Source organism: Myotis daubentonii, chromosome 5 (assembly GCF_963259705.1).
Source record: "Myotis daubentonii chromosome 5, mMyoDau2.1, whole genome shotgun sequence".
NCBI lineage: Eukaryota > Metazoa > Chordata > Mammalia > Chiroptera > Vespertilionidae > Myotis > Myotis daubentonii.
Genome location: NC_081844.1, coordinates 93,550,699 through 93,576,893, shown reverse-complemented (window position 1 = coordinate 93,576,893; position 26,195 = coordinate 93,550,699). Strand labels below are relative to the sequence as shown.

The 26,195-nt window shown below is 53.3% G+C and overlaps 1 protein-coding gene across 3 annotated transcripts in view; it reads right to left on the bottom strand.

Moving 5' to 3' along the window:
• Positions 1-398: 398 nt before the first annotated feature.
• GALNT10 (polypeptide N-acetylgalactosaminyltransferase 10) overlaps positions 399-26,195 on the bottom strand; it is a 171,314-nt gene continuing 145,517 nt past the window's right edge. For 2 of the 3 annotated variants that reach the window (XM_059698997.1, XM_059698998.1), the window contains exons 6-12: positions 25,361-25,544; positions 21,817-21,934; positions 12,810-12,917; positions 7,538-7,759; positions 6,040-6,156; positions 4,743-4,892; positions 399-4,252 (exon numbers count right to left, since the gene is read on the bottom strand). In XM_059698997.1, coding sequence (XP_059554980.1) covers positions 4,094-4,252; positions 4,743-4,892; positions 6,040-6,156; positions 7,538-7,759; positions 12,810-12,917; positions 21,817-21,934; positions 25,361-25,544 — 1,058 coding nt within the window. In that variant the 3' untranslated portion in view covers positions 399-4,093. The remainder of the gene's footprint in view (positions 4,253-4,742; positions 4,893-6,039; positions 6,157-7,537; positions 7,760-12,809; positions 12,918-21,816; positions 21,935-25,360; positions 25,545-26,195) is intronic. The other variant, XM_059698999.1, reaches the window with a different exon arrangement.

Below are 26,195 nucleotides of genomic sequence, written 5' to 3'. Positions count from 1 at the left end.
GTGCCTCCAACATGGGAACGCCTTCCTGCCTCAGGGCCTTTGCACTGGCTCTTCACTTTGGCCTAGAACTCTCTCCCCGCATTGCCTCTTGGCTCACACTCCCTCATATTTCCCAGCTCTTGCGGACAGGCACCGCCTGACCATCCTTCCCAATGCTGAGCAAATTGCCAAGTTCTCTAAATCTGTTTCTGAATAAGTATGGCACTCCAGCCTCTAAAATATCTGGTTTTCTATCCTTCCTCGCCCTATTCACATCTGAAATCATCTTGGTCAGTTGCTTTAGGTCTGCCTCCCTCGTTGGGAGTTTGCTCAGTGCCCAGCAGAGGGCCTGGGTACTGAGCAGGGGGGAAAGGTGGAGTGGGGGATGGCGCATGACCAGGAATGAACTGGAGACCACGTTAGAGAAAGTCTGGAGTTTTACTCATTCACAATCACAACTGTACATGAAGTCAGTTCTTCACAAAGGCGCACTTTTCCAGGCAGGAGAAGAGAGGCTGGTGGTCTCGGGCTTTCTCTAGGGAATCCCAGTCTGACTTTGCTCAGCTAGTCCCTAACCCCCTTGGGACCCCAGTTTTCCAGCCCAAACAGAACAGGAGCTTGACCCTATTGTCGGGCCCGGGACCTTGTCACTTGGAATGTAGGCCCAAGACCCAGCCCAGAGTTGGCAGTGGGGCTCGGCTCACGATCAAGTTGAACTAAAATGTTACTTGGATTTTTCACAAAGAGCATCAGCTGAAAGCAGAGAAGAGTCCCAGAACAGAACCACACTCCTTGCCCCTCTCCCACACTTAGAAATTTCCAGAAAACGCTGAAAATGCATTGTCTACTAGGAATTATACGAGATCACCAATCTACAAACCAGGGGTTGTGGAAGCAAGGATTCCGGATTTCCCACTGACAGCTGTAAAGTGCTTTGCAGCTTGTTTGATGCTCCAGAGACTAGAAAAATGGAGATGCACAAAAAGAAATTCCACAGGTAGGTTAGAAAAAATGACTCTAATGTGGGCTTTGGGAATCCATAGGCTCCATCTGAAGCAACTGCTTTCTCCCCTGGACCTAAGGTTACTCCCCCCCACAGGCACCCCTTCTGCCTCTGAGCTATTTCTTTCTAAAAAGGAGAATCAACAGTTTCTGGGCTGTTTTTAAAGCTGAAACAAGCTTCCATGGGAGGCAATGGCTTTTCACACATGTGCTGGCACACTTTGCCACCTTCAAAGGCCTGTACTTACAGCGAGATGTGCTTGTATTTTGAAATGTTTCTAGAGTCCCCTTCGGAAAGGCCGCTGGTGGGCCACATGATCATGATACCTTTTAGCCACTCATTTGTTTTGTGATCTTGTGCTCGAAATAAAGCCTTTAGAAAAAAAGGGGCCCACATTCTCATCCCTTACCTGGCTGACAGCCTCTCCACAGGCTCCTGGCTGTTCTATTTGGGCATCAGCTGGGGGTGTGAGCAGGAATCTGAAATCCTTAAGACAGCTAGTCTAAAATAAATGAGGCCAAAACAACGAGTGGCCAGTATTTGCCATCAGCCAGCTGGTCAGCCAGGCAACGAACTTGTCTCCTGCCATCTCTATTACACACGTTGTCAACCACCAGCACCTACAGATGTGGGCTCAGCAATGACAGAGGCCAGAATGATCAGAGGACCTGCCCATCACTTGTTGAGGAAACAAAACCAGACCCAAAAGGAGACCCAAAGGCTGGGCGAGAGGAAGGCTGAGGACTGCTTACGGCTGCTCCTGCTTTCCACATGAGTCCTGGTCGTGCCGAGAACACTCATCTACTTGGAGTGGGACCATTTGGAAATCCAGCCAGTGCTCTGCACTCTGTCTGGGGGCTTGGAGGGGGGGTGGGCAGGATGCAGACACAGCCTCCAAATAGGGCCTCTCCCAGGGGCTGCGGAGGCCCCTCTAGGCCACAGACTACACGAGCTGTCCAGCTGCTCTTTTAATCTGGAGTGTTACACTAACTGGAGCAACTTCTGGCCTTTGCCCTCCGGGGGCATCTCCATCTCAGATCCTGCTCTAGGCCTAACGTCTCCTGCTTGAAATTCAACATTAAGAAACACACACTCATCCGATAGGAAGTGCACATACCACCAAAAACATCCCCCCCCCCCCCCCCCCAATCCCAACCCCTTTATGTTTGTCTAGCAAGGCACTAGGAAATGGTTCAAGTTTAGGGATTTGCTGTACATTTGCATTTTTAAAAGGCACAGTTTTTATTTTAATGATGCTGCATTGCTCTCTGATGAGGAATCCTAAATCGACTCTCCAAACTGCAATGCCCTTGTTATCCTAGATTCTGGAAGGGGCCTCCTCTTTGACTCCTTCCCACTGAGGGCCACTTCCACAGACAAAGCTCATTTGGAGAAGACACCAGGGCTCAACAAGCAAGCTCTGCCAGCACAGGGCGGCCTCTCCGGCGGAGAGGAGAGGTGGCCAGAGCGGGGCTTGTGCGGGGCAGACAGGAGTGACGCTTTGCCAGCTGCACGCTTAATGGGGGTGGGCGTGACCCGGAATGCTTTCTCCCCCTCCCCTAGATCACTGATGGCCTTGAGATCAGCCGGCATCGCAAAGGCAGATTTGTGGCTCTGTTCCCAGATTTACGTCTCAGTTGCTTAATTGGCAAATGATACAATCGAGAGGCCCGACTCTAATTGGAATACCGATTTCCAGGACTTCCTGGGCCAGCTGATGGAAGCCATAGGTTGCGGAATGCCATTTCCATTTCTGAATCAGTGCGTGGCAGGCTGGTTACAGAAATGCTTCCTATTAGTTGGGGAGCCCTCTGGGAGTGTGACATGTAATTAACAAAGCAGAAGGGAAAGAGGAGGGACTGCATGGAGCTGGGGGGCATCTGTTCCTGGGACACGTGGTGGGAGGCCGCAGGGCCTCAGGTCTGGCTGAGGACCATGTCACAACAAGGCCTCTGGCAGGAGCTGATGGACACAGTCCCCTCCTCCCCCATGAGTGGGGCTCCACAGACTGTCTCCAGGCTGAGGGCTGCCATGACTGTATTACACCTGGCTGCCTCCTTTAATCACAACATTCTAGAAAGCCATATTGGACGCCAGAATCCCAGGTCCTGTGTAACATTCTAGCCTGTGATCAAATTACAGAGTTCTTTAAACATTCTAGAGTTCAGCGTGAGAACTAGAACCATAATGAGGTCAGAGACCAGGCACCCTGGCCGTGGTCTACCCTGGAGGCCTCCAGACTTGGGAGGTGAGCACTCCACACCTCTGCTCCTCTCCCGAGGCAAGGAATTGGCAGAGAGAGAGAAGGGGGTGGGGGAGGGGGAAGTGGAAGTACTGACCAGGGAAATTCAGCTAGAATTTCTGGTTTGGAGATCTTACTAGGCCTCTTCCATGGGCCCAAGGCACTCGGAAACAGCCCTAAAAAACTGATGGCTGGGCTGTCCTTGTGCCTGGAGGGCGCTAAATGGGCATTTCCAGTACCCAGGGAGCAAGGAGAGGCACCCCGTATGTCCACACTGCAAAGGAATGTCTGAGGGTCCAGCATCTGACCCCAGGCCTGGCAGTTGCCGGTGTTCAGGACTGAACACGCTGAGGGCCCAGCTGCGTTCTCTGGGCCTGTGACAGAGAACGGAAGCAAACTGCACTTACCCCCACGACCGGCAAGCACTACAAGGCTGACACCAGCAGCCCCTTCTCTCTTGCTGCAAATGGGTGGTCATGTGCTAACAGCTGCCTTGAACAGGCAAAATGGCCTTTTCTAAAGGACTGTCATATACGAGCCTCATTTGTGAGTGGCCTGGGGCTGCCCTGGCATTTCTCCCGTATGAAGCTCAAGGGAACGTGGTGCCCAGGCTGGGAGGCCCGCCTAGACTTCCACGGCGCCACTGGGTGAAAGCAGGCTCTGCATCTCGTGGGGCCGCCGCGGGCTCTGCTGTCCACACCCCCTCCACCGCTCAGGGCCTCAGGACCAGGCAGTCGCCGGGCTCCAGCTCCGCCCCGAGCCGGTTGGCCAGCACCTGTGCGTCGTGGTGCCCACGGAGGCCTTGCCTCTCCGGGGGCCGCAGTGAGCGGCAGGGAGGACCCGCCAGGCCTGCGCGGAGACATGTGGGCTCAGTTGCTATTGAATTTCTCCAGGACTGTGGCGTTGGTGTGTTCGAACAGCCACTGCTGGGTGGGAGAGGAGGGGTTGCAGATGTTCATGAAGATCCTGTGGTCGCTTTCGCTGCAATCCATGCAACTGCCGCTGACGGGGTGGTACAGGCTCTTGTCCTGCAAAACACGGAGGTCATCAGCGAGGCAGCGCCGGGGATGCGAGCGAACAGCAGCAGCAGGAACAGCAAGGGGCTGCGAGGCAGTGACCGGCCAGTGGCTCGGACCTTGTGGCTTTCCTGCTGAGTGCACAGCGAGACACCGCCTGCCTCCCTAGCGTGCCTGAGTCGTGCCCGCTGGGCTGTGGGCACAAGTGAAGCATGCCACTCCTGGGCCGGGGCCCGAACCACTGACCGTCTCTAGACCATTTTCATTGGTCCTCACTGTGTGTGTGTTTAATGGACGCAGTTACCAACAGTTCGGATTCTAGAGATTTCACATAAACTCTGCATTTCGGGCTTCCCTCGATTGTCTGAACGTTGGGCGTGTAGGCTTGTGGCGCACATGCGTGAGTGGGCGGGCTCTGCTGGCAGGAGGCACTCCGCTGCTTTCTTTCTAAAGCGGGTCGCCCGGTCCCCCCCTCCTCCCCCCCACCCCCAGCCTGCCTTACCTTTCGGTATCTCCACAGCTGGTTGCCCTTCATGCTGTGGCAGTCATAGAGGGTGACTGGACTGGTGTGGGAGACGGCATCAAAGCAGAACTTCTTGGTGTGCTGGGGGTCTCCAGGCCGGATGTCCTCCCGCCAGGTGAAGGTGAACACCTGTGCACACGGACATCATGACAACATGGCAGAGCGAGGGCACTTTATTTATTTTTTTAATTATGGAAAGTTTAAATACAGAGGTCCAGAAAAAGGGTATATTGGCCACAGCCGTTCCCACCACCTAGTGGTGAATCTTGTACGACTTGACCCCCTCCCCCACCTTATTTTGGAGCAAATCCAACATCATGGCCTTGCAGAATTCAGAAGAATTCCTCAAGGAGAACCACTATCTAATGAGAATTGTCATCAAGAAAGGACGAGGGGGAGCGGCAAGCCGCTCAGAGGGAGGGCAGAGACGGGCAGGCGGGGCGCCGTGCAGTGTGAGAGGCGGCGCTGTCCTTTCTCGGCGAGCTCGCAGTGCACCGGCTGACGTCTGTGTTTGCACAGGACCCGCCTTACAGGCTTTATCAGTGCAGCTTCCAAAGCCCCACAAACCCAGAGGAAGGAGCCCTGAGCCCAGGTTCGGAGGGTGCCGTGTGAGTTAACATGGGGCTGACCACTTGGAGGGCGGATCGGGGAAGCTGAATGCAGCTCCCGAGGGTGGCCACTTTCCCGGCAAGGCTGGCTCGCACCTTTGTCTTCTGAGCACACCTCCTGGGAATGACCCCCGGGGAACCAACCCTCTCTCTCCTCTTCTTCGGTGAGGCTGACCACACCCCAGGCTGCAGGTGTGACCTGGGCCTGATCACTGTGAGGACAGTATCACGTTCCCCCCGTGACGGCTCAGGAGAGCCAGCACTGAGAACTCTCGGAAGGGACGTGCCTCCCCCCGGGGGCTTGGCCTCTGCTGCTGGGGTCACATCTGCTACCCCCTGGGGAGGGGCAGGTTCTGAAGGAAGCTGACAGAGGGGAGCAGAGGTAAGACCTGGAGAGATCCCGATGACATCATCCAGACTTTCCAGTGCCATGAGCCGAGAGCTCCCTTTTTGTGAAGCCACCTGCGCTGTCGCCGGGACTTGTGACCAGCAGTGCCCATTGTGGCTGGACTGCAGGGCGAGGGGTCCTCTTCCCAAGGTGTTCGGGGAGCCTTTCTCACTCGCTCCCTGGGCTGACTCTGTCACTCAGCATTGACCATGGCCTGTCCCTCCCAGTCCCCACACCTGGGCGCAGAGAACCTGGTGCCAGTCCCCGGGGGAGGCCTTACCTGCATGTTGTTCCAGGCGGCCTCTCCGCGGCCCCGGACGCAGCTCTCCAGCCTCAGCGGGGAGCCCACGGCCCCATGCTTCGTGTCCGCACACAGCCCTGTGCCCACACTGCGAATCTGGACAAGAAAGAGGGAAAGAGTAGACAGTGAGGCACGGCAAGATTCCCTCTGGGGCCCCTGCGGGGGTGGAGGAAGGAACCGAAGCAGAGACTCAGATGGGCTGGGCTCTGAGCTGCCCTAACTGAGCCTGGGCTGTGGCAGTGCCTGGAGCCCCTCAGGAGAGGATGCTCAGCCCACAGAGAGGGGCTCCTCTAAACCCTGCTGTCTTAGAGCACACAGTCCCGGGGCGGGGGGGAGGGGGTTGGAGGGGAGGGGTGGTAAAGGAGGGCTCCCTGGCCCACTCTCAGGGAATGCGATCCCTCTCCCCAGGCTCCACTACATCCATGTACAAGTGAGAGGGTCCTCTGAGCTCGGAGACCCAGGAGTCAGGAGCCGGCGACAGCGCTGCCCCGGGAAGACTGCCCGCCTCCCCAGCGGGACGGGCCTCATGGGGTGTGACATGGGTCGTGGCCCAGAGCCCCTTGCTCAGGAGGGCCTGTGCTGGATCACAACTCTGTGTCTCCGTCTTAAGTTTTTTAATAATTTATCTTTGAACTTGTGAGTGAAATCTGATGGGACAACGGAGCCGGACTGAGAGCAGAGGTGACACATGCTATAGGATCATCCATGTTCTTCTCTCCACACCTGTCTACGGTGTCTGCGGTGCCCAGAATTCTGGGGTCCCACATGCCGGGGGGGGGGCGAGTCAGGAAGACCCAAGGGGAGCGTGTGCTGTCGTCTAAGGCTAATGGGGTGCTAGCAGGCCCTGAGGCCAGCTTTCCTTTCCAGCTAGAACTTGCTCCGCTGAATGGTGTTATCAGACAAGGGGAAGGAGCAGGTGCTCTGTCTGATAATCCAGTCACCGTGTTGCTTCCCTGGATCAGGCAGTCACTTAAGCAGCAGGTAACAACTCAGAAGGAAAGGGAGGTGGGGTCACCCAGAGTTCCTTTTCCTGCAGCTCCTCCTCACTCATCAGGAAGCCCACGGGAGACAGTGTTTATCTATCAGCTTTGTTCATTTTGAGCAGTGTTTCCACTGTTTTGGTAAGAAACACACAGGCGTGTACCCGGTTTGAAATGTCACCGATCCTACCATGCCTTACATGCCTTACTATGTGCGTTTAAAGCCGGCAGTGCATAACATAACGGTAAAGGGTAAAATTTATGCGAATCACTGAACGTTCTGATTTTCCTCTACTTGGACCATTAAACAGAAGAATGCACACACCGAGAAACAAAACAAACCCCAAACCAAAAACAACAAGGAACAAAGCTGGAGAAATATGAGAAAGTTTCACAACTGATACCCTGATGGCACGTTTCCCCGCCCCGTGAACAGGGGTCCGCGTGTGCGCTTTGCAGTGGCCCCAGGACTGGAGCTGGCCCTGCCCTCGACTCACCTCCCCCCATGCTGCGGCCGGGGGCTCCACGGGCGGGTAGAATTTGGGCAGGTCCCAGGCGATCTGGGTCATAAACCACTTGAAACTCTTGCAGTTAAGGGAGCTGCGGAGCTTCTTCTGGGCAGCGACGTCCCCGGCGGAGAGGTGGCGGTACTCGGGCCGGCGCTGGTAGATGTGCTCGGCGTACTCGTCCATCCACACTTCGGCCACGCGCTTCAGGTTCTGGAGGGGCGACAGGCAGGTGCAAGGCTCAGGCACTCCGAGGGGCCGAGGCCTGGGCGTGGGGTGCAAAGGGTTCTCGAGGTTGAGGCCACTCTTTCTTTCTTTTTTTCTTAAAAAATATTTTTTATTGATTTCAAAGAGGAAGGGAGAGGGAGAGATAGAAACATCGATGATGAGGGAGACTCACTGATCAGCTGCCTCCTGCACACCCCACACTGGGGATCCAGCCAGCAACCTGGGCGTGGGCCCTGACTGGGACTCAAACCCTGACCTCCTGGTTCATAGGTCGACACTCAACCACTGAGCCATGCCAGCTGGGCCAGTCCTTCTTATTTTACATTGTTGCATCAATGACCTCAGCCCTACCATGTCTGTCAACCTTCTGTGTTTATTATCTACATGTTTGTAAGGAATCTACAACTTATGGTTGAGTAATAGGCTGCTGTTGTTTTGCCAGCCCGTTTCTATCCCCACTTTTTCTAGGGTTGGCCTCCTCCTGGTTTTTTTTGGGGTGGGTGGGTGGGGGACCCACCTCTGCTTCACTGTTATCTCATGTGGCACAGGACTCAGCTAGGCTAATGGGAATACAGACAGCCCTGGACACAGGGATTGGTCAGCAGGGAACCTGTGATCTGAGCCAAGCCAATCAGAATCAACAGGCATTTACTGGCCACGGAATTTCTGCTGGAACTATGGTGAAGAATCACTGTGCTTCTGCATGGATTACTCTGATGGGTAAGATGCCAGCCAGGGCAGCTGGGCTACACGGAAAGCCCGACCAAGGCTGAAGTCAACCCAGGATGAAGCGGAGCTGAGGGCTGGAGGGAGGACCGCATTCCTCCTTTTAGCGCCTGAATCCAGCCATGCCCGAAGCCCAAACCACCTTAGGACGTTCCGTTTACACCAGTCGGTAAATTCCCTTTCTGCTCAAGCCAGTTTGAGTTGGGTTTCTGTCATTTTCAAAACTGCTGACCGAGTTGCATGGTAAAAACAAATTATAATTTCCGACCAAAAGGTAGAATCCCTTCAGCAGCTGGAATTTTAAATAGGTTTTTTTTGAGCTGGGATAGTTCTGCTACTTTTATTATGAAGCACAAGGATTATCCAAAAAAAAAAAAAAAAAAAGAAAAGATAACCACATTACTGGCAAGTAGAGGCAGCTGGTGAGGAGGCACCCTGTTAGTGAGCAGACCTGGGGACAGAGGAGTGACAACCGTTCCTGTCCCACCTGCAGGGCAGACTCCACCTGCTGAGCATCTGACAGCTGCTCTGGAAGAGCGCAACTCCAGGGTCGGGGGAAGTTCCTGCTCCAACAGCGCCTGCCCTCGAACCCCTGGCTGTTGCCAGAAATCTCCTCTCCCCTTCAACACACACATTTAAGTCTCCAGGCTTTATCTCGATCATAAAAATATTTTTTCCGACTGCGATCCAAATGTTCTTCTGAAGGGTGCAAGAGAGCCAGCACGCAGGCTGCTATCAGTCTTTCACGCCTCAGGGTAAATGACGGCTCTAGAAGCAGATGTTTTCTGTACAGGGCCAGATAATAAATACTTTAGGCTTTGCAAGCCATATGACCTCAACTCTGATGATGTAGCTGTAAAGCAGCCCGAGACACCGTGTAAATGAATGCGTGTGGCTGCGTGCCAATAAAACTTTATGGACACCGAAATTTCATTTTCATGTGTCACAAAATAATCTCTTGACCCCTGTCCACCGCCCCCCCACCCCCGCGCCACTATTTAAAAATGTAAAAATCATTCTTAGCTCACGGGGCACACGAAAACAGTTTGGTGACTCCCGAGTGAGGAGGAAGGAAGCCAATAGGAGGCGGCCCTGGTACCAAACACAAGATTCACCAACTCAACTGTGCTGCCTCTGAGTTTGGGACTAGGAAGCTAAGGAACTTCCTTGTCACCGCCTCCTTCCTGAGTGCTGAAGAGGTCAACAGTGGGTTAGAAAAGAGGTCAGGGACAGTGCTGTCCCCAGCAGGCCCCTGCACGGCAAAGCTGGGTTTAATTTAAGACTGTGCCCAGAGGAAGCTGAAGGCCTGAAGGGCTGACTCTCCCTTTCCCAGGCTGCCCACGCCCCAGGTCCTTTGCTCACTGATGTGCTCAAGCCGCGGGCGAGGGTGGCCACTCTGACCAAGGCAAGGTGCTGACACTCACCAGTGTTATTCTTACAGGAGGAAATCACATATATTTAAATTTTAGCTGATATATTTAAATTACTTTTTTTTTTTTTTTTTTGCTAGAGGGAAAGGGGGATGGAGGTGGGCAAAGGGCGGGGGAAGGGGGGGCAGACGGAGATTGTGCTTTGGGTGGTGAGCGCATGATGCAGTGTGCAGATGATGTTTCTTTGAGTTGTATACTTGAAACTTGTATGGTTTTGTGAACCAATGTCACCCCCAATAAATTCAATAAAAAAAGGGAAAAAAGAAAAAAAAATCACTATTTTAATGAATATTGCATTTTCCAGACATAACTTAATAAGCCTTTTCTCCCAGATCTTGAACTTGTGTGCAGCTGAGTGTCTGGACCGAAGTGAAGGACTTCACATTTATCCCCTTATCTCCACTTACGAGAACCCTGGAAAGGACCCAGGGGTTTTAGTGGGCTGTGCGGCCCTCTTATCCCTCCTCCTAACACCTTCCTAGTTCTGGGTCCCAGCCCTGCTCTTCTTGTGCCGGGATCACAGAGATCTGCTCAACCCTTGGAGTAAGTCTCCAGTTCTGTTGTGCCAAGTTCGAGGGGGTTCCTGTTACTGCCTTCTCTAAGACACCTTTCGCAGAGGCAGAGAGAAGGCTTTTAGCAAATTCGTGAACCAAGTGTCTGCTTGTCCCGGAGTCGGCACAACTTCAGCAAGACCTCGGCTGCCCTCTTTATCAGTCCCTCTCAGGGCTTTGGGAATATCTCTCCTCAAATCCATCAAAATGATGTTCCCAGAGATAATGCTCTAGAAGGAATTGGTTGTTAAGACACGGAGCAAACATTTAATATCTGATCTGCAACTACATGAGGGTATCAGACACTGGATCGGACGCCAGGGGAGCTTACATAGGCAGCTCTGTGGTCCCGCAAACTTACATGGGGCGCCACGCAGACTGTTAACTGGTGGAAAGGCACAGGAAACTGATCCAGTACAGACAAAAATAAATGAAAATATATAAACACAGAATTCCGATAACATTGAAGTACACTTCCCGTCTTGCTGCAGCTGATGCTGACATGAAAGCTGGCACTAACATTCGCAGTCGCTATTTAAGGCACGAATGCTGCCTCAGGCCCAGACAGGCCTAGGGTGGGATTGAATTCTGGCTCTTCGGACTTAATGTCTCTATGTTTCATTTCCTCATGTCTAAAATGGGGATTAAAAGCAAATGAGAATTAAGTTGGATAAATAGGTAAGATGCTCTGCGAGCTGCCTAGCTCACGGAAGTTTTTGTTACTACAGTTAGCGGTTACCACTGAATCCATCCATAGTTCCACAAGCCGGAAACGGTAGTGCCTCTCTACCCGGCAGATCGCATAAATGATAGCTCTGCAGAGGGAGAGGGATGCTCTAGGGAACAGCTCTGTTCAGGGGTCAGAGGGGTCCCCATGGTCCCGCCGTCCCTAAGAGCTGGAAGAGTCGGTCTTGGCTTGCTGAGAGACTACGTTGTTTCGTGCCTGACACCTTCTCTGAGATTGCAAATGGTATTTCAGAGGAATTGTGATTCCTGCCTCTTCTGCTGAATCTAGAACCCATCCCTGCGTCACGGGGAGCCGCCCAAGCGCGGATGGCGGGTGCGGCTGCTGTTGCACCCTTTGACCACTAGAGAGCGCTGCCGGCCCTCTTTTCCCTCAATGCCGGCTCCACAGGCCCTAGCCAGCCGCCTCTGAGACAGCCACCAGCCTCGGATGGAGGGGTGTGTGTGTGTGTGTGTGTGTGTGTGTGTGTGTGTGTGTGGTGGGGGGTGGGGGAGGAATGGGTGGGACCCTTGCGCTGGGAATCTCTGTCTTCTTGTAAATTGCAGGACAGAGGCTCTCCCTGGACCCGGGGGCTACAATCCTGCACATCCTCAACTGTCGGGTGATCAGGAAGGGGGAGGCAGTGGCCCGGGCAGAGGAGGCTGATGCCAATCAGGCTTACAAGGGGGCGCTGTCTGGTGGAGGAGTGGGGTGGGCTGTCCACGAGCAAAGCTGTGCCAGTGACCTTTCCAGCTCCCCCAAATCTCCGTGACCCTTTTTACCCTCGGGGGACACCCCATTCTCTTCGGTTTTCTTTTGTGGTCACCTTGATTCGTTTTCTCAAGACACTTAATATTTTAAAATGTATTAAAGTTAGTGAACTATCACTCATACCCCTCCCCCGAAAACCCCCAAACCTCTGGCCAACGGATTTACATTGGTCGCCAGTGGCCAATGAGGTTCAAGCAATGATTAATACAACCCACTGGAAGGCATGAAATAGTCTGACAGAATCTTTGGCAATAAAAGCGGGGAGGGGTGGGGAGAAGAGAAAGACATTGACCTTTATTAACGGCCCCTGTGGCAGGAAGTTTTAAGTACGTGTCTCCAAACACACCACTCAGCCTGCAGTAACATTTACCTAACAGGTTTCTTTAACTTTGCACCCGCTTCAGCTTTACTCTAAGTCGCGATGTCTGTGACATCACAAGTTTGCTACACGAATACACGTTAATTTCTCGTCCACATTAATTTAAACACATGTAAATAAAATGTTCCTGTATCTACCGCCTCAAATCATCTTGTCCGTCACACTTTGGGAAATGGTGCCATCGCCTTAATTCTCCTGGCAATGCTAAGGAAGAATTGGGAAAAATTAGCTTCCTTTACACAAAAGCAGAAACAGGCTCAGAGGAGTCAAGTAAGCCTCCCAAAGTCACACAGGTAGGTACTAAGTGGGTAAACATCGGATTTCTCCTGGAGAGCGGTGGGGGCACACCTAGGGCTTATCTGGCCTGCGGCCCCAGGTGCCTTAGAGGGTCTCTGCTCTGCGAATGGGCCTAGGCCACCCCCTCGCACCCGCTCCAGCGAAGCCGCCAGCTTACCCGGGCCAGGCTGACACCGGCGGGGACTTTGTAGGGCACATACTTCCTGTAGATGTGGCCCACCCTGGAGCAGGGGATGTCCTCCATGCGGCCCCCGCACATCCACACCTGCAGGGTGAAAGGGAGAGAGATGATATTCCTGCCTCCAATTCATCGGAAGCATCAGCTTGGATTGTCCACGAAAGCCCCGTTGATAGAACTAGGGACAGAGGAAAGCAGCGTGTAACAGCAGCACGAACAGCTGACAGCACCGAGTGCTTCCCCATGGCCGGACACGCCGCCACGAGCTTCGTGTGCACAACTGCACTGCAGCCTCGTCAGGACACCGGAACACGGGTGGGGACAGAGCCCCATTTTACAGATGAGGACACCGAGGCTCAGAGAAGCTAGAGGCGTGTCTAAGGTCAAGGGTGAGCAAGAGGTGGCGCCAGAATTCACACTCGGCTTTCGCCGACTCTGGAATCTGAGCTCTAAAGGACGTGGATGCTGGATGCTGTTGTGAGGAATCCCAAGGTGTGGCACGGGGGCTCAGTGGGGAGGACGAGGAGACTGCTTAGTGAGGCCTGGGGCAGGGACGCAAGGGGACAGGGCGGCACATGGGTCTGGAGGCTGCTCCTGGATGTCGGCCTCTTCGCTGGGTCACCCTGAGCCGTGGCAGCAGGTGCCCTGCCCTCACCTCTCCGCAGTCTGGCCGGCTAAGCCATGCAGCTGGGATCGCTGCAGTGAGGGGCCTGATGGTTCTCCCTCCATGCATGGCATCACACAGAGCTCCTGGGTTTGGCTGCGATTTGAGAATGTTTAAGTACAATCAATGCTGACTCACTCCCACTGAGGGGCCCAGCTTAACCAGACCCTCCTCAACAGTCCTGGGTTCAAATCCTGCCTCAGCCACTTATCAGCTTTGTGACTTCCATCGAGGTACTAACTCCTCTGAGGCTCAGGTTCCTCATCTGCAAAGGATGAAATGGGGTGGGCCTGCATGGAAAGTGCTTAGCACAGACTGGCACACAGACACAGCAGTGTTACATGGTTCATTCATACGTTTGACTAATATTTATGGAGTATCTGTTATGTGCCAAACACTGTGCTGGGCACATACAGTGGTGAATAAGTCAGCCAGGACTCCTGCTCTCGGGGGGGGGGGGGTGCAGTCTATAAGACGGCCCTCCCAATGACCCCCTCACCTCCTGGTATTTATACCCCATGTTAGTTCTCTCCCAGAATGGCCACATGAGGACTGAGCTGTGTAACCAACAGGACACTGCAGAAATGATAAGGCTTCCACCTTCCTCCCTGGGAACACTTGTTTGGGGCACTCAAGCAGCGCTACGGTGAGGCCCAGGGCTGAGGAGTTGAGGCCTTCTGCTAAGAGTGCTAACTTGCCAGTCACTGAATGAGCGGTCTTAGAAGCTGATCCTCCAGCCCCAGTCAAGCCCGCAGATGACGGCAGCCCTGGCTGACGCTCTGACTCCAACTTCAAGACAGCCCCAGGCAGCACTGTCCTGCTAAGCCACTCCCAAATCCCTGCCCCACACAAACTTTCAGTAATACCCACTGTAAGATGCTATGTTTTGGGGGTCCTTTTCTCCCCGTGGCAGTAGGTCACTAACACAGGGAGACAGTTTCAGGTGGTGATATGTGCTGTAAGGAAACCAAAATGAGGTCACTGGATAGACTCACTGAATGGATGTGTGGGCTGCTCTGTCACCTCTACCTGTCAGGGAAAGCCTCATCTAGCAGGGAATATTTGAGGCAAGACTTAAATGATGAGAAGGTAAAAGTAACATAAAGATCTGAGGGGTGAGTGAACAGGTGGCGGGAAGAGCAAAGGCCCTGGGGTAGGGCCAGGTTTGGCATAATCACTGAACAAAGCAAGCCAGAGGCCTGGAGCAGAGGGAGACGTGATGGGAGGGGAGGTCAAAGACAAGTGTGGGGACAAGCATAAGGGTCCTAAAGGGCAGAATAGGGAGTCTGCGCTGAAAGTTGTCAGTGAGGGAGACAACACAATCCAATTTCTATTTCACAAACAGAATGGCCGGAAGGGTGCAGGCTTGGGGAGGGAGGGCCTGGGAGGCCCTTGCAGGTATGAGGCCGTCAAGGCTTTGGTTTGTGGTTCTCGGTTTCGGTCATGGTTTGGAGGCCGTGGCGATGGGGGGACGCAGCTGGATTGGGGACATTATTATTAATCTTGTCACTATATGCCTTCACTTGTGGAACGAGGAGTAGGAGTGGGTACGCCTACACCATCAATTCTGTCAAAGAACCATTTTCAGCTTGAACTGCTCAGTGGGATACTGGGGGTTTGTCTAATGTCTTGATTAATTCTAGAAGGGCCATTCTTCCTTCTACCTCATGCACCTGAGGGTTCTGGGTCCCCTTGGACGCCCCGCCAGCCGCTCTCTCTTTCCACCCTAGATGTGCCCTGTGCTGGGCTTTCCACAAGGAGCTATGTGTGTATGGGGCTGCAATTAGTGGACGTGCTGCCTGGAGAAGTGCAATTATATTCTGATCTTGGGGGAGAAAAAAACCACGAGCAAGTCAATAGAACAGAACATTGGTCTTGAGATAATGGGCTCCTGATGGTAGATTAATGTCAAGGCCAAGCCAAGAAGTTTATTTGCAAAGCAGGAGATATTGATCAGGCGCCAGGATCCCATAACAATAACTCTTCTTTTACACAAAGTGATGGATGTCGAAGGGATGCTTTTGTCCGGAGGAGATTGCCCAGGACGCTGCCTGGCGGCCCCTGCCTTCCAGGAGGTGGAGCGCCCGAGCAGGTGGGGGACACCTTCCTTCGTTCTATTTTTGAACGTCCCCTGGGCAGTTGGCTAGGCTGGCGTCCAGCTCTCTCAACTCCATTATTAAACTCGCATTAGCTAACGAGGCTGTGTCTCCGCTCTGCCTGGCAAGGAACCTTCCCTAATGCAGAGATGATCAATTTCCAAATCCTGTCCTTTGCTGTGACCTCGGGTTTCTTTGGCCCTGACCGTGCTGGCCACCAGCCTGAAGGTTCCTGAGGGACTGGGGTGACCTTGATCTACTGAGAGGAATGTCCGGAGCCCAGAGGAGTCCTGGCTTTGGACGATGGCTTTACTTCACGGCTTCCCTGCCCTGGACACGAGCCACTGAGGCTGCTCAGGGTGGGAACTGCCTTTAGAGAGTCAGACACACCTGTTCAGTAAAGATGCTGCTACCCCTGTGAGGCCTGTGAGCACCTGAGCAGCCTGAGAAGGGCCGTGCGAGGCACACCCAACCCTTCAGGCCTCGCTCTGCCACCTGGAACGCCTCTTACACAGCATCAGCACCGTGGTGCTCACTGGTTATAAGGCGGGACCCCAAGACTGGAGGCGGCTCTCCTTCCAAAGACACGATAAGAGCTGGAGGCAAAGAACAGTGTCACGACTCGCCCTGGGCTGGGGCGCTGGTCACGGCTGGCCACCCACCTGTGTACCTTAGGGGTCTGCCCCACTTCCCTCACAGCTGGGGCAGCAGCCACTCAAGACGCACAAACACCACGGCACACACCACTCTGCGGTCCCAATGCCAGCTCGTGACCTCACGCCAGGCAGTCACCTGGGAGCCGCCCTGTCCTCAGCTGGAGTTTGCCCTTTGGCCCAACGCCATCACATCTTTTGTCCTATGGTCCAATTTCTAAATGGAGAAACTGAGGCTCAGAGAGAATAAGTAGTTTTTCTGAGTTGGTGGCAGAACCTGCAACTGACCAGGAGAATGATGGGGTGGGGGTGGGGGCACAATCACGGGGCACCATGGGGGCCAGGCTCGCAAGTGTGTCCCCCCTGCCCCTGGTAACACACGGGCACAGGAGTCCAGCTGGTGGCAGAGAAGGGGGAGTCGCAGTGCCGGCCACAGCCAGCATGTTTGACTGGACCCCATCATATTTGCATTTACAGGCCACTGAGATGACATTTGTGCAGCCCCTCTCTGCTGTCAGCTTTCTTGCCTCCCTCCCTCCCTGCCCTGTCCCAGCCCCCACCCCATCCCTGCCTGCTCTGGGAGCCTTGCTTCCCCAGAAGGTTTCCACGGAGCCCGTCAGCTGGGTGCCGGGGAACAGCCTTCTCACTGGAAGCATCATGCCACAAGACGAGTACAAATCTCACTGTAGAAGCTTGCTCCCCATTCATTGCCATTGCTGCTTTGATTTATTTTGTTAGCAAACTTCTTTTGTGTGATGACAGGCTTCATTACAGTGTCTATAAAAGACAATTGCTTGCTCTTATCTCCTAAACGGAGGAGGAGAGACGAGTGGCGATGTGCATCAGGAAGACACAATGGGGCCTGGAGAGAGGGCGGTGGAAGGAAGGGCTGGTCGGGCTGGGCAGGGGCTGGGGAGAAACCTCTCTCTGTCAAGGAACGGCTGCCTGGAAGCCAACCAGGGATGGGACTGGGGGGAAGGCGGCAGCCAGCCCCATCTTCTGCTGTTGGCATCTTGGCCGCGGACCCCTATGGAGTTCAAATCCTATCCAGCTGCCCTTTGGGGAAACAGAAGGAAATAATGGCCACCGATTACTCTGCATGATCTGTGTGCGTGGGAGGAACAGAGGGCAGCGTCAGGAGCTTGGGCTCCAGAGTTAGACAGAACTCAGTGAGGTCGAGTCCAAGCTCCTCCCCAGACTCACAATCCGGGCAAGTTCTGTGGGTCTGAAAGCCTTGGTTTCCTCATTTCCAAAACAGGATGAATTACTGTGCCCACCTCCCAGGTTGCGATGAGGCTGAAAGGAGGTAACTCTGAAGCACAGAGAACTGGGAGCCAGTGACTGGCACTGCACGTATGCCCGCAGCTCCCCTCAGAAAAGGAGGGCGTTAGACCCATGTCTTCCAGAGTTCCTATGATTGTCAATATATCAGTTTGTTTTGAACGTCAAGATGCTGTTTTGGGACCTCACTCATGCTAGTTTGGACTGTTTATAATGGTTACTGGATATTGTTGGTAAAAAGTGTAGGGAAGACAATTTTACTATATTTACTAGTAAAAACCATTTGAATTTACTTCTAAATTAATGCATTATTTTATATAATATGGCTTTAAGCATATATGTATCTAAATTAATAAATTAAATATTTAATAAACAAATTCAGTAAAGCTCCAGGATCCTTTAGGTTTTGACTTGTATTTGGAAAGACAGCACACGCATAACCACCCAGGGGGGGAGTGACCATCACACCGTGACACGTGAGGAAACCGAGGCCCAGCCGGGGGCAGTGCCTTCCCCACGGTTCCTGAGCTCACGCATGGCAGAGTCCCGGGTGGAATCGGGGATGGGTCCTCAGAACCAGGCAGATCGGAGGCCTCCAGGGAGAGGTTTAATCTTTCTAAAGCCGGATCCTGACCCTCATGGTCTTCCGCAGAGACCCTATCAGCACTCGCAGTGCCTGCGGAACACAGGGGTCACCCTTGGCTGGCAATCAAGGTCCTCGGTCACTCACTCAGCTCTGGCTCTGCCCCTGTCTAGCTAAGGGACCCTGGCCTCGTCCCCTAACCACTTAGGGCACCAGTCTCCATGCCACCCTTGACCAGGTTCTGGGTGCATCTACCTGCTTTCACACACTTGATTTTCACTTCGTCCTCTTGAGGATGCAGTAAGTTTTATGAAAAAGAAACCTGAGTTTTTCTGTTGTTTAAATCCGCCCAGTCTGGGATCAGTTTGGCTTTTGGTAGGATATTGGTGTCAAATAATTCAAACAGCACTCATCTGAGGCCTCTAAGCTACTCGGATGTGATGGGTTCCCTCTTAGGTGGAACATGGCTCTCCTTTGGCCCTCCCGGGCCTTTCCACCACCACCTTGCTCTTCCAGTCTGCCCACGGCACCCTCAGACCACCTCCCCGCTCCGTCCCTCCCAGGGCTGGTGCACATCTCTGCCCCCAGAGCCGCCCTGTGGAGACGCACTCAGGGCTCCGCTCTCCCTGGACTCCCTTCTCGTGGGAAATCCTAGCCCTGAACTTGCAAATGGCCCAAGTGTTGGGATATACATGGAGAGGAGATGGGCCCAGAAAGCGGAAAACCTACATATGTTTTCCTTCTTTAGCCTATAGGTGGGCAAGACCACCTAACACAGTGGATCCACTGTGGAGATTCGGTTGTGCACCCTGGTGACCATGTGCGTGGCTGACGGGAGCTGTGGCTGCCGCTGCCCAGCACCATGGAGAGTATTGTACACCAGCCCAAGAGAAGATCACATTTCAAAATCTCAGTAAGGTTTCTCCCGAATGCTTGCTGCTTGCGTACCACCTTAAAGTAACAGCGGAACCACCGTAAGTCACCATCTGTAGAGTATTCCACTGTTGGGATATGCGCTACCTTATTATCCCCCGAAGACGCACGTTTGGGTCATTTTCAATCTTCCCCTATTGTAAGTAACGCTTCAATAAATAGCTTCTACCTAAATCTTTGCTCATCTATGCACTGTCTCTCAGGTAAACTCCTGGGCATGGAATTTTGGGTCAAAGAACGTACTCGCTGTGAAATGTTAACAGATTTTGCTAAACTGCTCTTAATAAGAGAAATACCCACTTGCATCACCCCAAAGCCCACGTCTTCCTTACGCCTGCTCAGCCACATTGTCGTGTGGATCCTTCTCTCTCTGGGTCTCAGAGTTGAGGCTACCCTAACCCGGCCTCCTGGGGACACTGTGCGGCCCCCTCTCTGCTCCCTGCCACCACCACGTCCAGCCCAAACTACCCTCGCGCCTGTGCGAGAGCATCTTGTTTAATCCTACCTCGTGGGGGAGGAAGGAAAAGTACCTCAGCACCATCTGGGACGTGAGGGCCCGAGAGGTCAAGCGATAGGTCCAGGTCCCAGGTGGATGGCAAGCAGGGACGAGAGGCCAGCGCCCTGCCTTCTCACCGACACCTTTCCCAGCACACCACCATTACCCAGAGATGGTGATGTGAGTCTGGGGAGGGCAGGGTGAAAACAGTATAATCAGATAGGAATCAATGCCAGTAACAGTTATTTAAAACACTATGATGGCGAGGCCCTGGGGTACAGAGATGGGACAAGACCCACTCCTAGCCTCCAGGGAGCTCAGAGTCCAGTGGGGAAGACAGGCCAACCCTTGGGTCATGTCACCTCGAGGTATTTGAACCCAGGGAGCTAGGTGAGGCGGAGAGGAGGCCATCTATAGAGCTGATCCCAGAAGGCTGAGTGTGGAGTGGCCAGACTGAGGAAAGAGTGAACAGTGTGTGCCTCCAAAGATGGGCCTGTGGCCAGTGAGCAGTGCTGTTGGGCTGGGGGAGGTAGACATCTACGGTACCCCTTCCTCCACATCTATTCCCCCTTCTGGATACAGTGGCCAGACTTTCCTCTGGGGAGCCAGCCCATCTTCCTGGTTCCAGGATGGACATGTGACTGTAGCTGACCAATACGAACGTTGCTCAGGGAGGTAAGGGACCAGCAAGCCAATGAGATACAACGTGGGGACAGGAAGATGGGAGAGAGGAACTCCCCACAGAGAGAACGCCTGCCTGCGCAGGAAGCCAACCTCAGCCAGGGGACTGAGAGGGAATGGAGACTGGGACGAGTTAGTCCCTGGATCCAGCCGGGCCTGGAGGGTCTACCTGGAATTCCAGTGTGTGGGCCAATTGATTCTGACTTTTTGCTTAAATCAGTTCAACTAGGATTTTGGTCACCTGTAACCAAGAGTCCAGACTAATGCAATGGGGTAGGAGGACAAGGTGCTGATAGCATGACTGTGCCTTTTGGGGAAAAATAAATCTCTGTTGGCTAAGAGAAATGAGAGGATGGGAAAGAGGGCAAGAAAAGGGTCAATGACTCTTCTAGAAATCTCAGAGCCTTTAGGAATCTTTTCTGAGGTTTTCCCGTCAGGATAGATGGTCTAGTCTGGAATTGGAGTCAAATTATTAATCCATCCGTGCTGTTGGCACGTATCAACTTGTCTTAATTTCTGAAAATACACTCAGCCTTTCATACCCGTCTCTCTTCTCCGCCACCAAGAAGAAACGGGGCCGCAGCAGAGATAAATCAGAGGGAACCTGGCCCTTTGTAAATGCCCGCTCGGCCGGGGATGGAGCAGCTGGCATTCCAGGGAGGCGTTGCCAGCAGAGGATCGAGCTCTCCTGTCCGCTTGGCGCCATGGAGGGCTGTCCACGGGGCCTCGGACAATGCACTGGCAGATGGGCTGCTACGGATCCGGAAACTCACGCTCGCAAAGCCAGGAGAGGGGAAGGGAGCCTCCTCATTACACCGTCTTCTTTCCCTCGAGGTGAAGGACATAATTGGATCAAATGGAAGCAGGAGCCAGCCTCCTCCCGCCTCCCCGTGACAGACTTCCAAAATGGCTTCATTACCGAGGCCTCTGTAAATACACTGTGTGGAGCAAATGCCATTTGTAGTGCTGTAATTGCCCGATGAGCATCATTAGACGGGCCTTTAAAAAACACACAGAATGGAATCATTTTGGGTTTAGGAAGTCCTTTGGGCAAATCTTTCTCCATTCACTGTTCTCCACAATGTGAGTTTCTGAAGGGGTACTCCTTGCCCAAGGAGGTGGCTCTGGCCAATGACAGGCCTGCTCTGAGTATTCAACCAACACATGTATGAAGTGTCTTCTCTGTGTCAGACACGCGTCCAGTACTTGGGATACAGCGGTAAGTGGAACACACCAAGATCCCTACCCCAGTGAAGTTTACATTCTGGTGAGAACTCTGAACACAGATGTGCCCATTTCTGGCCTGGCTATAGTGCCGCTGGCCATCCCTTCTGAGCTGGGGAGACACCTTACCAGGGGTTCTGGGGATGTGAGAAGCAAGTCCTGGCTGACCACACGGCTAATCTTCCCCTCAGTGAGACCTGATCTTCACCTGAGACCCACATGAGTCCCACAAAGAAAGGGAGACTGTGACTCCTTCGCCTTAGGAGCCCTGCAGCCTTCTCTTTCCAGGCTCACACAGATAGGAGGCGGGCGACCTGCCAGCACAGCGGCCAAGGGGCTGTGCCAGGAGAAGGGGGCTCCCAGGAGCTGGCTCACCTTGAATGAGATCTCATACTGCTCCCCTCCCCAGATCTCCAGGCCTGGGTCGTACCCGCCCAGCTCCCAGAACCACTTCCGGTCCACGGCGAACAGTCCACCGGCCATCACGGGAGACCTGTCAGGGAAGCAGAGCGTGGTGTGAAGACGTGGACCGGAGAGCACGCGGACACCGCTGTTCCCCTGCAATGGTGGTCCCGCTGCTCCATGAACACAGCCCATGTGTTCCGCAGGGAATCCCAGGCCCTTCCGGGTGAGGGCCCAGGCCTTTGTCTTCCTTGCCTACACTTCCCTTCATAAATGCTACATTTTAACCAAGTGGACCCAATGTTCCTATACACGTTTAACACCAGGGAATCCCTGTGAAATGAAATCACAGCGTGTTCTCCCCGTGAACCTTGTAGCTGAATCATCTCTCTCTCTCTACCCCCAGTCCTCCCACTAGGCCTTCCTGAGTCTGGCTGGGCTGTCAATTGTCTTAGCGATGAAAACCATACAGCTTCCTGGGCCTCCCCCAGACCTACAAAACCATCTATGGGGAAGGAGCCTCAGGACCTGCGTTTCGGACCTGCTCCGGTGAGGGCTCTGTCCGTTCAGCACAGACACTTGCTCTGCTGAGAGGTGACAGAAGCCGCAGTCTCTGATCTTTTAGTCACACGGGGCTAAGGTGAGCTCCACTCGCCCACGCTCCTCAGTTCGCTCGCCGAGTGCCGGCTGGAAGCAGGTGCTGGAGGCATCTGGAGGTAAAGCAGTCGGACGGCCCAGCGATGCCAGTGTGGCGGGGCAGCGCCTCAGGACAGAGGACCCTGAAGACAGGTGGGGTCACAGGGGCCTCTGGGAGTGCAGATGTTTCTCTCTCTCTCCCTCTCTCCCTTCCCCTCTCTAAAATCTCAACGAAAACACACACAAAAATAAAAGGGGTCCTCTTGACTATGACCAAGGGCTTGAATATCCCAGGTGCTGTAATGAACTAATTTAGCAATGAAACAACCTCATTCCTCACGTAGACCCCAGGAGGTAGGCCTCATCATTACGATCCTATTTTATGCAGGTAGAAACTAGGGTACAGCATAACTTGCTCAAGGCTTCACAGCCACTAAGCAGGATTTAACCACTGGGCCCTGTGCTGCCCGGGATGGGGCACTGACATGTGGCTGGTCTGGATTGAGATGTGCTGCAAGCATAAAGCACACAAAGATCTCATTAGTGATTTCACAGTGGTGGTTACATGCTAACATGGGAATATCTTAGCTATGCCAGCTTAGATAAAATATATTACCAAAACGAATTTTACCTGCTTCTCTTTGCCTTTTTTACGTGGCTACTAGGAGATTTGAAAGTACATATGTGGCTTGCATGATACTTCTGCTGGACGGTGCTGATTTTAACCTCAACGAGGCTGCTTCCCGTTTACACAGCAGACCTACAGCGACACTTCCTAGCTCACCTTGCTAGTGTATTTCTGAAAGTACCTCGGACTTTAAGAAGATAAGGTGGCGATGGTATCAACTCTCTCCTATCTTCTGAAGATTGTGGGTGTGGGTTTTCTGGCTGGATTCTTAAATACGCTGCTCAGAGGGGTGTATTCATGAGAAATCAAACTCAAGACTCTGCACTCAAAAACCAGCCTGGCCGGTAGCCAGGGGCCTGGCTAAGGAGCTGCCTCATGAGGAGGCCTCACAACAGGTAGGCGATTGGCCTTACGGTGTTTGGATGCTCGAGGCTGTGACTCCAGAGGGAGCCTCTCCTTTAGCCCGACCTATTTTCTGCAATAACAACAATTCTGAGTGTCTAGTGTCTGCCAGGCACTCGACTGACATTATCTCCAGCTCTCACAAAGCCCTATCACTAGGCCCCTTTTCAGATGGAGGAATTTGAAATTCAGAAATGCTATATACTCTGCACAAGGGCATGCAGGGAGTAAGTGGATGAGCCACAATTCACACCGGGGTGTGCCACCAAAGCCCGAGTTTTTCAAACATCATTACACCATGCTGTGCCTACAGATCGCCCGTCTGCTGGCACCATGGGGAGGTGTGCAGAAAAGGACCAGGATTTCTCTTGCGGCCTCTCCCCTGGGTTTTGTCCAAGTGCAATATAGAGGAGAGACTTCTGGAAGGAATCAGAGGACACAATGGAGGGAGAGCCCCTCAGGAAGGGCTCTCAACCTTGGTCACACATCAGTATCACCTGGGATCTTCAAAAAACAATGATGTCCAGCCCTGGCGACTGTTGCTCAGTGGTTAGAGTGTTGGCCTGAGCACCAAAGGGTCACAGGTTCAATTCCTGGTCAAGGGCACAAACCTAGGTTTGATCCCTGGCTCCAGTTGGGGCTCATGCAGGAGGTAACCAGTTGATGTCTCTCTTGCACCAATGTTTCTCTCCCTCTCTCTCTCTCTCTCTCTCTCTCTTTCTTTCTCCCTCCCTCCCTTCCACTCTCTCTAAAAATCAATGGAAAAAATATCCTTGGGTGAGAATTAACAAACAACAAACAAACAAACAAACAAAAATGATGCCCAGATTTCACTCCCAGACTCTGGAGAAATTGGTTGGGGGTGGGGTGAGGGTGACTTACACATGATGCCAATAGGCACCCAGGGTTGAGAGCTACTGCTCTGGGGTTGGGCCAACCCTTTAATATCCAGATGGGGAGACTGAGGCCTCAGAGGAAACTGGCTGGGCCTCTGCTACTAACCAATTGCATGACCTGAATGTGCCCTTTCCTCATCCCACAGTGAGGAGGGTTAACGGGCCAAGCCCTACCCTATGCACCTTTCAAATCTTAGAGCTTATGAATTGGCTCATGGCAAAGGGTCAAACCATACAGGGGGTTCTGGTTACCTTGAAAACTCCATTTCCTGGGGCAGCCCATTCTGACTCAGCCTCTACTATGTGTCATCTTGGCAGGTGTCGCCTCCTCTCTGACTCCGACTCTGCTAGTAGTGCTGGCCCATGTTGAGGACACAGGTCAGGAAAAGAACAAACGTCTGACCTGCTGAAGAGGCACTGGGGCTCTGCTCACGCAGCTCCATCGCCCCTGCCCCCTCCATTTCCTCAGGGAAGCCCACCTCTGCGCCTTTGCCACTTCATTGCTGTATGACCTAGGTAACTTATTGTAACCCTGATGTCCACATTGGAAAACATGAATACTAATTTAAATAAAAGTTGAGAGGGTTAAAGACGATCAGGTTGTGATGTGCTCAGCACTCAGTGCCTTGCACTCAGAAAGTGTTCAATAAGTGGTGATGACGATGATAATTACAACCGGTGGCTTGAGGGAGGGAGCATGAGCAACTCTGCTCAGCCCCCGTTGGCAATGGCAGCAAACTGCAAAGAGGCGGGCAAGGACGAGGTGACCAGCTTGGTGGTCCATGAGCTGAGGCTCTGACACGCTGGGATGGACTGTGCTTCTGGTTGGGGACATCTGCCCTGGCCCCTCTGCATTGGACTTTTGGGGAAGCTGGCGATCCTGAGTTGTGTGTGTTGGGGAGGGGGTCACCGGGTCAGCTCAGCTACTGGGACCAACCTGGTGACTCCTACTTACTCAAATGGGTCACTGGGGTCAGCCTTCTGCAGTTCCGGAGGGATTGGGATTCGCTTGTAGTACATCTCCCAGTCAAAGGCGCCCCGCATGGCATCCCCCGCCTGGGTCTCATACCGGAAGTCATCGTGGTCAATCACGTCAATCATCGGGCACACGATGGTCTTGCGGTTCCGAGCGATGCGGTCTGAAGAAGCCGAGAGATGCCCATTAGGGAGGCAGGATCGGGGAGCAGCTAAGTGCATGACCCTGTTCTGCAGCTTATTTGAATTTTTAATGTGTTCCCTGGGTGAATTATCTGAACACTTGAGCTTGAGAATCCTGGAGAAGGGAGGGCGCAAGCTTTAAAAAAGATGGACCAGGGCTCCTATCCCAGTCCTGACGCCTAAGACGGGGGACCTGGTCCAGCTACATAACTAACATCTCCAAGACCCAGCATTCTCCTCCGGGTGTGCCAGTGAGCTGCTGGGGCACATATCTCCCAGCGAGGGGCAAGTGGGCTGTGCGGGGTGTGTGTGTGTGTGTGTGTGTGTGTGTGTGTGTGTGTCTCCCAGCTTTGGGCCAGGAGTCAAATTCAAGACTTGGAATGGGGAGCGTGGTGGGGTGAGAGTAGGTGGGCATCTGCCACCTGGGGTGTGTTTACCCCTCCCCCACTTACTGAAGCAGAATCTCTGAGGACGGAGATGGAGCAACCTTGTGACAGGCTCCCTGGGGATTCTTTTTTTTTATTGCTTGAAGTATTACAAAGAGTATTACATATGTCCCCCCCCCCCCCCCCCGCCCTTGACAATCCCCTGGCCTCCCCTACCCCCTCCCTGGGGATTCTTAATGAAGCAGA